The 13,681-nt window shown below is 39.4% G+C and overlaps 1 protein-coding gene across 1 annotated transcript; it reads right to left on the bottom strand.

Moving 5' to 3' along the window:
- Positions 1-275: 275 nt before the first annotated feature.
- On the bottom strand, positions 276-1,178 carry LOC114027261 (taste receptor type 2 member 134-like). Its single transcript, XM_027841251.1, has one exon. It carries the CDS (start codon positions 1,176-1,178, stop codon positions 276-278), a length of 903 nt encoding a protein of 300 aa, XP_027697052.1.
- Between the last annotated feature and the right edge of the window lie 12,503 nt (positions 1,179-13,681).

The following is a 13,681-nucleotide window of genomic DNA, read 5'->3' as shown; positions in this document are numbered from 1 at the left end:
AAAAATTGACAGGGCTTATGGATAAAGGAACTAGGCAGTAGGAGAAGAGAGAATGGAAAAGATGAAAAGTTCATACCTAAGTGATTGTCTTTGTGTCCCCAGTGCTTATTACAATGTCAAAGTATCACAAGAACATAGTAAAATATCTTTTTCTTCCCTTCCTTCCTTCCTTTCTTCTCTCCTGTCTAAGTCTTATGCATCTATGTCACAAACAGCAATATTGATAATGCTCAATATTGATTACTGATATTGACCACTTCAGACTTGAATTCCCTTTATGCAGTCTCTGGGTCATGAAGCATCTTCTTCAGAGCCCTTCTCAATTTTAAGTTGTTCAGGATCAGGAGGGCAGGATGGATGGAGATGCCAGCATAGATGATTACTTCCCATACCCAAAACTGAGGGCTGCAAATTGAAATAGATTCTATGCTGGTGACGATCAGAGACAGAACATATGATGCATAGAGGAAGAGAAAGAAGAAAAGTGACTTCAGGGTTGTAATGTGGACCTGCATACTCTGATCCTGAGGACCAGCACTGTGGTGCTGCATGTTCCCCAAGTGTTGGCACAGGGAGGAAATGAGCAAGATGATGGAGGCAAGGAAGAAGATGAAAGGAATTAACCACATAAACATTTGCAGATGCGTGGAAAAATGCCTCCGTAATAACCATGTCCTATCATCCAAAGAGGTCTTTTCTGAGTAATTTCCAGTGACTGGCAGTTGGTAATCATGATAGGCCTTTATTAAAGTTAAGATGAATATCAAAATAGATATAAGTATGGAACACAACAGTAGCCAGGGGACACATCGGGAAATTCTCCATTTCAGCCAGAGGAAGATTGGGTGAGTGAAGGAAGAAATTTTCACACAGTAGAAAACAGCAAGCCAGGTAGTAAACCAGAGTGTGGCCACATTAGTAAAATTCCAGAGAACACGAAGGTATAGACTTCTGTAAATTAGGGAGAAATATGTGGAGAAGTTACTAACAACTGCTGCCCACTGCAGAAAGAAGCGGGAGATGCCCAGGCTGGCCAGGATCATGACACCAGGGGGCAGGGTCCAACATCGCACCCACTCCCTGCCCAGCACAATGATGATGAAACCATTTTCTATGATTCCTGCCATAGACTCCAGGAGAAAGAAAATCATGAAGAAGACAATGAGTAGGCTGGGCATTCTTTGTTTACCAAGCTCCTATTGAGACTCAGATGCTCCAGGACACCTTACCCAGAAGATGTCTGATAGCAGGCCAGATTCTCCAAGGATTCAGCACCTCTCTTTGCTTTATGCAGGAGCCCAGCTGGAGGAGAAAGTGGAGGAGCAGGAGGACACTATATGTGCCTAATGTGGATTAAAAAAGAATCTCACCCCTTTTATGGATGCAAATCTGACATGGATCATTCACTGAAACTAGTCTCTATTTGTTTATACTAGATTTGCCTGTCCCTAACCAGAGCCAGGCTCAAGGAAATACCTGGACATAGGCTACTGATCCTGGCTCCTTCCAAGAACCTCCCCATAAATAATACATACTTGTTACCTGCCTATTCTGCTTCCTCTCTTAAGTCTAGCTATAATAAGGCTTCCCAGATCTTCCCCCTTTCCTGTTCTTGTACTCATCCTCTTATCTAACGCCCTGCCCCAGACATACTATTAAACATCCTCCTGTCTATAATGTAAATACTTAGTTGTCCATGCATGCCCTGGATTCACACATCTATTTTGCTCCCTGTGCCTAGTGTATCAAGTGCCTCTTTTGAGGTGTCAAGTTGACATTGAACCACTTACAGCACCTTTTTGAGCCTCACCATTCAACCAGTTCTGAATCTGTCTAACTGAATAATGATTCAACTCCATTTGTTCCACAAAAATATCATTAATTAACACCTTGGCATCAATTTCTTCCTGATCCCAGTCAGTAGCAAGACCCTGGGGGAGTGTAAATCAAGACAGGTGAGTTTCTATGAAGGGAAAAGGAAATAGGACAAGTGTCTACTCAGAGAAAAAGTATCCCATGAGGTTAAGTGCAGGAGTAGGGAGGGGAGGTACTCTGAGAAGCTGAGGATAAGTAACTGTGAAGGTATTGAGTAATTGAAAGGGAGAAGGGGGAGGTGGGTGGCATGGAATGAAGGCACAGACTTCTCCCACTTTATTTTGCCCAGGGCCAACTCTGCCCTATAAGTAAAATGAGGAACAATGCAATACAATACAATGGAAAGCATACTGGATGTGAAATCAGAAGGGCTGGATTCAAATCCTGGCTCTGCCAATAACTACACTTCTCAATATCTCTGGATCTTAGTTTTCTCACCTGTACAATGAGGGGGGTGGACTCTCTGATGTCTCAGGGCCCTTCCAACCTTCAATCAATGGCTCTGTCCCATTAGATTTCTATGATAATACTTCAGATCAGCCAATTCAGGAATTGGGAGAAGGGATGGATGGGCCAGAGGAAGGCCTGGTATAGCAGGAGTAGTGAGAGGACATCAAGAGAGCAAAGTGGAAGAGGGTCTGTCACCACAAAGAGCCCACTGTATGTAAGCCAATGAAAGAGAGTTAAAGGAGGATGAAGGACAACTTTAAAAAGAACAGGGATAAAATGTAACTAAGGAGAAGACAAATGGGAGTCCTTGTGTCTCTACTCATCTAGGTAAGTCCTGACAGCTGAGCCAGGTTCTAGGCATATTGTGGGTCAGTCTCCAGTCAAAATCACATCTCATGACATTACAAACCAACCAGAGATTACATTCATACAAAGCAAAGGACATTTCATTAGATAGTATAGCAAAATAAGGGACAAGAAAGATTCTGCTATACATAGGGCTGCCATATCTCCACTGAGGGAAAGGATGCACAAGATGCATCATCAGAGTAACTCAAGTTTCTACTGCTGATGCTCCCCCCCCCCCCCCCCCCCCGCCCCGCCCCAGAGCAACCAACATCCTTGGTGGTATCATCAGGGGAGCTACTTCCTCCACACAGCTGAGGTTCATTATGTATCTATTATCACTTCCATCTGGATCCCTACTAAGGAGCTCTGCTGAATGTCTGCCATTGAGCTGCCTTCTTCTGGTCTTTAGCGTCTTCTCCCCAAGTCTTTAGTTCATAGCCTCAGAACTATTACAACTCATTTGTGACTAGACTCCCCAGTCAGCTACACCTAGCTAGCTAACAAGAGAATTTAAGCCAATTTTTCTTTTAATCAAGCTATTTCTTTCCTCACCTGTCACTCCATGAACCTAGGCTATCTCATTTGAGTTTAGAAATTTCCTTTCCTTCCAGGACCTTCCCAGTGATTCCCAAGTCACCTTGGGTTCTGTTGGATGTTCTGTTTCCCTTCCAGAGCCTAACCAGTTTTCAGTCCAGGATTTGTACAACCTCCCCACATTCACATCATGTCTTTCCTCCCAAGGCCTTCATGATGACCTCTATGAGGCCTGTATCAGTTCTGTGAGAAGTGAATACTTCTCTCTTATATTTACTAACAAATTAATGTATTAGGAACAAGGTTTTTCCCCTTTTCTAATTCTTCATCCAGAAATCAAATAATGAGAAATCTCTCTTAGAGGTTTACCCAGTTCAAGATCTAATCAGACAATAGAAGAAATTCTAAGTTTAAGTTAATGAGTGTATGCCTGTTGACTGTGTTTGCTGAGACAGCTCTAGAGAAATATTGATTCTCCCTATTTTCAAGACAGATAATATGGAAATTGATATCTTTGACGAAGATTTGAGTTACTTAAGTTACTCACCCAAGATAGCCTGCCTCCCATTTGATTAACCAATCAAGGTTAAGTCGGCATGCCTCAGGAACACTTCCTCTTGTGACTCCACCACCATTAGGGGTCTTTGGTCTGAGAGAGACAGCCAAATCACCATCTTTCTTTATGGCCTCTAAAGCATCCCATTAGCATTTCATTTGAGAACCTCACTCCATTTTTCACAGAAAAAAAAATTGAGGCTATTCACTGAGAGTTTCTTCTTATCTCCTTTCAGGTCCTATCACTCAGATATCTTCCTTCACCATCTTTTCCACCCATCTCTCATAAAGAAGTAGCCCTTTTCCTTGCCAAGGCAGGCCCCTCAATATGTACCCTCAATCCTATCATCTCTTATCTTCTCAAGCAGATTGCCTCTCTATCATGTCTCCCTAAGGAAGAGAGGGAAAGAGGGAGAGAAAGAGAGAGAAGGAAGGAAGGAAGGAAGGAAGGAAGGAAGGAAGGAAGGAAGGAAGGAAGGAAGGAAGGAAGGAAGGAAGGAAGGAAGGAAAGGAAAGGAGACAATCCTCACTTCCAATACCTGGTCAGGGTCTAGGTACCAGTTGGTTTCCATAGCAAAGATTTTTCTTTTTATAATAACTGACATTTACATAGAATTTTACATAGATCATTTCATTGGACTTTCAGAACAACATTGTAAGAAAATTACTATGGCTATCATTATCCACATTTTACAGATGAGAAAACTGAGGCTCAAAGGCATTAAGTGACTCATTTATGGTCACTCCACACCTAATCTTCTCCTCTAATGTCAGCTTTTGACAAAAACTGCTTCTGACTAGCTTCACCCCAATAATCCTTGCTGTTTACTACCTAAGAGCAAGGTCTCTGGTTATTCCTCCTTGTAACATACCTATATTCTCTTTTGTGTTACTGGGCTCATAGGCAATAAAAGACTATGCAAATCTGATCTATTATTTTCAGAAGCCCATGAATATAATAATGTCCCAGGTGGTGAGCATCCTATGCAAATTGTTGGATATGAGCCCTGAGAAAATGCTGTAGATAGGACTCAGTGAAATTGTGAAATCCAATTTGGGCATTATAAACTATAACTGCTAGGACTTAATATTATTTTAATATCACACCCCAGACACCAATCAGCTCTACCAACTTCTTCCTGCACTGATAATAACAACAATAACAACAACAACAGTAGCTAGATTTGTATAGAGTTTTTAGATTTGCAATATACTTTAAAAATATCTTATTTTATCCTCACAACAAACTTGAGAAGTACTGCATTTCACCACAAAATCATCACCACTGCATAATCCTTGCACCCTGTTTTTTTTTAGTCCAAAAATTGGTTTATAACTTTTCAAATGTGATCATCGCATGGTATAATTCTGTTCATCAGAACAGAAGGTAAACAGAGCAGCAATGTATTCACCAGTGGCATATGGATACACATTTATCTTTTGCCCGTTTTAAACCATGAACCTAGAATTCTCAGTGATTGCATATTGTCAGTATATTTCTGAAAGCTAACTTGAGGGGTTTGTTTAGAGCACCGCAGAACTAAGCATATTGTCACTCACCACACTGAAGAGCCATAGGTGCAAGGGGAGTGTGGTTGGACAGGCAAAGCTGCCATGAGTAAGTCATGTGATGTGGTAAAATGTGCATTTTCCCAATTTAAATTTAAAGTATTCTGTGCATCCTAATCTTGCACCAAAGACATTTTAGCAATAAATGGTTTTTAAGTAATATGGGCACAATCTTTAAAGTTTCACATAGTGGTCACATCCCACTTTTTGCAAAAAATGGCATGTAATCTGTGATGATTTTTATGCAGTGAAATATGGTAGGTGCTATTGTTACCCTATTTCATAAAGGAAGAAACTGAAGCAGACAGAGGTTAAATTATTTGCCCAAGTCACATAGCTGGTAAAGGTCTGAAGCTGAATTTTTTTAATTTTATTTTTAATTTTTGGCATAAAACAAGCATTTCCATAACATAGTCCAATAAAATGATGATTGTATGTGAAAGTGCAAATCTGCTATGCAAAACTTGATATTCCTTTCAAATATATGACAAAATTATCATATAAATTTCTTTTTTTCTTCCCTCCTCCCACCCCTACCCTAGAGATGGCTACCATTAGACACAAATAGGTATGTTTGTGTGTGTGCATGTGTGTAAAATTATTCTATACATACTTCTACTTATCAGTTCTTTCTTTGGATGCAGATACATCTTTCTTCATATGTCTTTTATACTTTTGGGTATTTATAATACTCAAAATAACTTATTCACTAAAAGTCCATCTTAAAACAATATTGTTACTGTATACAATGTTCTCTTGGTTCTGCTCATTTCACTCTTTATTATTGTGTGCAAGTCTTTCCATGTTTTTCTAAAATCATTGAGCTCATCATTTCTTATAGCACAGTAGGATTTCATCACAATCATATACCTCAACTTGTTTAGCCATTCCCCAATTGATGGGCATCCCTGTAATTTCCTGTTCTTTGCCACCACAAAGAGAGTTGCTATAAACATTTTAGAACATATAAGTTCTTTTCCTTTTTCCTTAACTATCTTCAGAAATAAATCAAATAGTGGTATTGCTGGGTTAAAGGGCACAGATAGTTTAATATCTCTTTGGGCATAATTCCAGATTTCTCTCCAAAATGGTTGCATCAGTTCACAATTCCACTGAAAGTAAAGTGGTGTCCCAATTTTTCCACATCCCCTCCAACATTTGTCACTTTCCCCTTCTATCTTTTTAGCCAATCTGGTAGGTGGAAAATTATATAGGAGGCTGAATTTAAAGTCTTCCTGACTCCAAGTCCAGCATTCTGTCCACTTGGGAGAGGCACTAAAGAATGAGTAACAAAATTGTGCTAGCCTTGTCCTCCATAAATTCATGCCCAATTCCCATGGGTCATCCATCACTGCTGCTCAGGAAAGCTATTTTTCACACTTTACTGATCCCTTAGCACATTCCCTACAATGGCTATTCCAAAATTTCTCTGTTCTTCAAGCACCTAATTCAACCCCTTCCCTCTCAGCAGATATGACCTCATATTCTACTTTGTTAAGACAAGTGAAACAACCAAGCACTGACTCCCTCAGCTTGCTCTTCCCTACTTCAGTATCTCTTTCCCCTCTAAAGATTAAATATTTTGAAACCATGAAAGAAACAAATTCTATTTTTTTCCTCATTTGAGAGGGAAGTGGAAATACTGAGGCAAATCAAAGCAATTGCAATATATTTTCAGATCTGAAGTAACTTTGTTAGTTTAGGAACATAAAAATATTGTACATAACTTGGTTTGTTCATAAAATGTTCACATTTGGCCTCTTACATTTTCTTAAAAGTTTAAGACAATAATTAACAAATTATTCTTTGAACTTGACTCTAGAAGTTTCCATTTTATAACATCTATATAAGCTATAAGGGACTGGACTTTAAGGATATCTTCATTTCAGCCTAACTGGTCTACCAGCTATTCCCTAAATTTGGCATTCCATCTTCTGCCTCAGTTGGTGCATTTTGCCTTCATACCTTGGATAGCTCCAGTCTTATCTTTCTGTCATGATATTTATGTTCCCTGATATCTCCAATTGCTACTGCCTGATCCCTCCTGAAATCACTTCTAATTACATTTAAATATATACATGTTGCATGTAAACTTCCTGAAGGTAGGAACTTCTCTTTTTGTCTTTGAAAGTCTAAAGTCTCTCACTGTAGTTTACACATAGAAAACACTTGCCAATAGTTGTCAAACTAGAGTTTTTAAAATTGAAAACAAAAACACAGATGGATTATTATTTTTGGCCTGTCTGCCATTCTAGCAGTCACAGAAGTTTGTTTTCATAAGAAATCTAAGAATATAAAAGAAGGAAAAAAGTAACAAAAAATTTTACCACATTGAACTCTAATGAATCAGTTATTAGCTGTCACTAAAAGCAGTTTCTGCTTCATCTAATATTTGATTTTATCTTCTTCCCAAAATTCTTAAACCTGAAGATTTACCCAGATTGATCATATTTTCAACCATTTTCTCTAGTCTTTCAAGTGTTAGCTCATTTCTTAATGTCACCATCAGGTAGCAGGTAGTATGGACAGAGGATTTGGGTTCAAATTCTGACTCTGTTTTTGTTGTTGTTCAGTCATTTTCAGGTGTGCCCAACTCTTCATGACTCCATTTGGGTTTTCTTGGCAAAGACATTGGCATGGTTTGCAATTTTATTCTCCTGCCTCTTGTGTGACCTTGGGTAAGAATTTGCAGTTTTCTGAGTTCAGTTTCCTCATCTGTAAAAATAAAGGGCTTCAACTATGTAATCTCTAAAGTACTTTCCAGCCCAAAGTCCTATTAACCTGAGGCCTAGAATGATGAAAACAAGGTGTCCCTGAAACACTAGGAGTTGAACAACCCTTGTTGGGTTAGGAACTTATGTAAAAGAAGGGATAGGTAATTGAGGGAAAGATGTTGGAGATATACCTTACCCTAGGAGAAGTATGCCCTAGATTACACCCTAAAGAGGTCTCATCTCTCTCTGAAGAAATTATTTAAATTCCATAAACATTTATTAATCATTTACTATGTGGCAGGTCCCGTACTAAGCACTGAGTGTGTGTGTGTGTACATATATATATATATATATAAAATACATATATATACATTGTACATTTTATATATATATATATATATATATATATATATACATATATATATCTTTTTAAAGGCAGTATCTGCCTTAATGAACAGAGTTTACATCTTACGGGGGATTGTTGTTGCTCTCAAAGAGGACCAATGACATCAGGAAAGTGATGTATTGACCTACAAATGAATTGGATTTAAATGAAGCAGAGTTGTGCAAAGTCATCAGCCACCCTCTCTCCTCCAGAGTTATCAGAGTCAGTGGCAAGATCAGGATGACTGGTAATGGCCCAGTCTCCCATAGCAATGGGAGAAAACAATATACAAAAGGAAGTTAAAGGGAGAGTAGGGGCAGGGAGAAGGTAGTCGTTCCTGGGAGTGAGATGATGGTGGAGCCAAACCAAGCAGTGCAGATGGAAGGAAATGAAGAGTTGGCTGGGAATTCTGAATCTTCTTTAAATGGAGGCTTTGGTAGGACTTTGTACTCCACCCTGGAGCCTTACAATCAGAGGTACAAAAGCTACAGAGACATATATTATTTATTATTATATATTTATATGTTATGTTATATGTTTTATATTTAATATGTATTTAATATGTAATCTATATTTATTTAATATGTAGTCTATATTAACATAATATTTACATATGTTGTGTTTATATAATATATAGTCATAGTTATATAATAATTAAATATTATTATATATAGGAATAAATTGAATAATTAGTGCAATCTCTATTTTGGTACCAATTTACTATACTTCTTTCCTGGTAAAAAAAAAAAATTCTGTGGAGTATGGTATTAATTCCAAGTGGCAAATGTTAGGAAAGACATGGATAAGCTGGAAAGTATCTTGAGGAGGGCAACAAGAATGGTGATGAGCCTCAAGATGATGCTATATGAGAATTGATTGAAGACAGTTGGAGCATTTCCTGAAGAAGAGACTTAGGAAAGATATGATGTCTGGCTTCAAGTTTTTAACAGGTTGTTTGCTGGACAAGGGATTGAATTTGTCCTGCTTTTCCCCAAGGAGGAGAATAAGGAACACTGGGTGAAAATGCAAAAAGGTAAGGTGGGATTATAAAGGAAATGAGAGGGAGTCATTCTAGAATTAAAGATGGAAAAAGGTACTTCTTTTTCATTTCACCAGCCTATGAGGATTAAGGGAAAGTGGGGTATAGTAATGAAAATTATATTAAAGTATGAAATATTATTCATCATACTGTAGGAAATGCTAAAAAATTTCCTCGCACTTTTGCATTATATTACTCTCACCCAAGAATTTCATCTGTATTGCTGCAGTGATCTCAGAAAAACACAGAAATGAAGTGGAGACACTTGAAATCTGCTATTACCAAGAATCCAACATCATAATATCATTCTGCTCCTTCACAATCCTTCCACTTGCTTCTTGCTGCTAAAAGGAATAGCATTGTTTACTCTCATAGTTTCTGAGCTGTGCAACCATGCTCACAACCCCTCAGTTCAGAGGTGAGAAGAGTGGTGGTATATGTGTGCTTGCCTTCACTTCGGCTTTTCTTCTTTTCAGTACTTCTCACGGTATACCACTAGATGGTAGCAGATAAGCATATCCTAATAAGTAACCTTAAGGGAGAAATAGTCATAAGAAGTTACCCCATCCCACCCCCACCAAACCCTTTCCCCACACACACACACCCCAAGTGTGCTTTACTAGAATTCTAGAAACTTGCTTACTAATTCATTTATAAGTTGTAAGTAATAATGAATGCTTTGCTTTAAAAATTAAAGTACTTTATCATAAGAAAAAATAACAGACTCAAAGATCTCTCCAACAGGAAAAGTACTTTACAAATCATATCTTATTTGATCCTCACAACAACTTTGGGAAGTAGGTGCTATTATTATCCCATTTTATGGAGGAAAAAACTGAAGCAGGCAGAGGTCAAATGACTTGCCCAGGGTCTCCTAGTTAGTAAATGTCTGAGGCTTAATTTAAAATCAGGTCTTCCTGACTCCAGGTTCAGTGTATTGTCCCCTTAGGAGGGTTGCTAAAACTACTAATCACCAGCTACATGTAAAATGCCATGGAAGCAATGGAGGATGCAAATACAAAAGCAACACAGCAAACCAGCAGTAAGTCTCACCTCAGCAAACCAGTAGGAGATCCTGACCCCAGTGTGGTGAAGCTGGCAAATGCCAACACCAGGAACCTTCACATGCCTTAGATAATAGGCATCCTCCAGTGGTCAGACCTCTACATGCTTCAGTGTAGGCCCAGAAAAATGCAGAAACATCCCACTGGACCTCAACATATGCCAGACACCACCACTAGGACCCCAGCTCAGCACCAGGTAAGCTACCAAACCCCTACAGCCTCCAGCAGCACCAGCCACCCCCACACTCCTCTCTCTCAGCACAGCACCAGACATAAGGGTTCCCCCTGGGACCTCAGGGCAATATCTCCAGGTAACCAGCCAGGACCTATAGCCACTGACACAATCCCCTTCCATCCCAGCTGAGAGCTCACATTTTTTAAAAAAAGGCCAAAACAAAAAGATGAGAAAAAGCAACAACAAAAAAAATAATCTGGGGTCGGAGCCAAGATGGAAGAGGGAAAGCAGTGACTGTCTTGAGCTCTCTCCCAAAGCCCTCCAAATACCTAAAAAAATGGCTCTAAACAAATTCTAAAGCAGCAGAACCCACAAAGAGACAGAGTGAAACAAATTTCCAGCCAAAGACAGCCTGGATGGTTGATCAGAAAGGTATATTGCGCAGGGCTGGGAGAGGAGCGCAGTTTGGCTTGGGCGTCCAGGCCACAGTGACCCTGGAGCCGGCCTCAGAGGACTGAATCACGGGCAGCTGTGGCAGTTTCCAGACTTCTCAACCCCTGAATGCCAAAGACAACTTAGAAGATCAGTGGGAAAAGTCTGTGACTGTGGTGAGAGAGGAGCTAGGTCTCAGAGGCAAATCTCGAGTGCGGCCCAGGACCATGACTTTTTCCTGAGCTTTGGGCCCGTAGACTGAGGGGGAATTGAGTGGCTGATCAGAGCAAGATTGCAAGGATCTCTTTGCCAGGGCTGAGGCAGGAATCTCTTGCTTTACCGGTGCTTGGATCTGGGTCACAGTTCTGAGGGGCGGTCCTGGGGTGAGGAGGAACACTGGTGCAGTGGAGCTTGTTGTGGAGGTGGAGAGGAAACACCTTGCCACTTAGCATACCACCTTGGAAGAACTGAAAATTTACAGGTCCCTAGAAGTACCTCTGAAAACAGCTGTACAAACCCCCAACGCTTGGGACAGTACACTCTTCACATTGGAAGCAGACTTTTACCTTAACAAAGAGTTCAAAACTCAAGTAATTCGCCGGGATCATGAGTAAGCATTCCAAAAAGAGTCAGACTATATTATCCTACTTTGGTGACAAAGAAGATCAAAACACACAACCAGAAGAAGACAACAAAGCCAAAGCTCCTACATCCAAAGCCTCCAAGAAAAATATGAATCAGTCCCAGGCCTTGGAAGAGCGCAAAAGGGATTTTGAGAAGCAAGTAAGAGAAGTAGAGGGCAAATGGAGAGTGATGAAAGAAAATCATGAAAAACAAGTCAACAGTTTGCTAAAGGAGACCCAAAAAAATACTGAAGAAAGTAACACCTTAAAAAATAGCCTAACCCAAATGGAAAAAGAGGTCCAAAAAGCCAATGAGGAGAAGAATGCCCTAAAGAGCAAAATTGGCCAAATGGAAAAGGAAGTCCAAAAGATTACTGAAGAAAATACTTCCTTAAAAATTAGAATAGAGCAATTGGAAGCTAGTGACTTTATGAGAAATCAAGACACTGTAAAACAAATCCAAAAGAATGAACAATTAGAAAACAATGTGAAATATCTCATTGGAAAAACAAGTCACCTGGAAAATAGATCCAGGAGAGAGAATTTAAAAATTATTGGACTATCTGAAAGCCATGATCAAAAAGAGAGCCTAGACATCATCTTTCAAGAAATTTTCAAGGAAAACTGTCCTGATATTTTAGAACCAGAGGGCAAAATAGAAATTGAAAGACTCCCCTGATCTCCTCCTGAAAGAGATTCCCAAAAGAAAACTCCTAGGAATATTGTAGCCAAATTCCAGAGTTCCCAGGTCAAGGAGAAAATATTACAAGCAGCCAGAAAGAAACAATTCAAGTATTGTGGAAACACAATCAGGATAACACAAGATTTAGCAGCTTCTACATTAAGGGACCACAGGGCATGGAATATAATATTCCGGAGAGCAAAGGAGATAGGATTACAACCAAAAATCACCTACCCTGCAAAACTGAGCATAAATGTTCAGGGGAAAAAATAGTCATTCAGTGAAATAGAGGACTTTCAAGCATTCTTGATGAAAAGGCCAGAGTTGAACAGAAAATTTGATTTTCAAATACAAGACTCAAATGGAACATGAAGAGGTAAACAGTAAAGAGAAAATCATAAGAGACTTATTAAGGTTGAACTGTTTACATTTCTGCATGGAAAGATGATATTTGTAACTCATGAGACCTTTGTCAGTATTAGGGTAGTTGGAGGAAAAAAATTATATGTACATATATATAGATATAGATAGATAGATAGAGGGCACAGGGTGAGTTGAAAATTAAGGAGTCATATCTGGAGAATAAAATTAAGGGGTGAGAGAGGATTATACTAGGAGAAGGAGAAAGGGACAGGTAGAATGGGGTAAATTATCCCACAAAAAAAAACAGAAAAGAAAAGGCTCTTACAGTGGAGGGGAAATGGGTAAGGTGAGAGGGAATGAGTGAATCTTATTCTCATAGGATTTGACTTAAGGAGAGAATAACATACACACTCATTTGAGTGTGGAAATCTGTCTTACCCTACAGGAAAATAGGGGGGAAGTGGACAAGAGAGTAGGGGAATGATAGAGAGGAGGGCAGATTGGGAATGGGAGTAATCAGAAGCAAATACTTCTGAGGAGGGACAGGGTCAAGAGAAGAATAGAATAAATGGGGGGGTGGGATAGGATTAAGGGAAATAGAGTTAGTTTTTCACACCATGTCTGCTATGGAAGTGTTTTGCATAACTGCACATATATAACCTATATTTAGTTGCTTGCCTTATCAATGAGGGTGGCTGGGGAGGGAGGAAGGGAGAAAATTTGGAACCCAAAGTTTTAAAAACACATGTTTAAAAAAATGTTTTCACATGCAACTGGGAAATAAGAAATACAGGAAATGGGGTACAGAAATCCATCCTGCCCTAGAGGAAAATTGAAGGGGAAGGGGATAAGAGAAAGGGGGGAGAGATAGAA

This window comes from Vombatus ursinus, unplaced genomic scaffold (genome assembly GCF_900497805.2).
Source record: "Vombatus ursinus unplaced genomic scaffold, bare-nosed wombat genome assembly UNPS02014858.1, whole genome shotgun sequence".
Taxonomy (NCBI): Eukaryota; Metazoa; Chordata; class Mammalia; order Diprotodontia; family Vombatidae; genus Vombatus; species Vombatus ursinus.
This window is presented reverse-complemented; position numbering and strand designations above follow the sequence as displayed.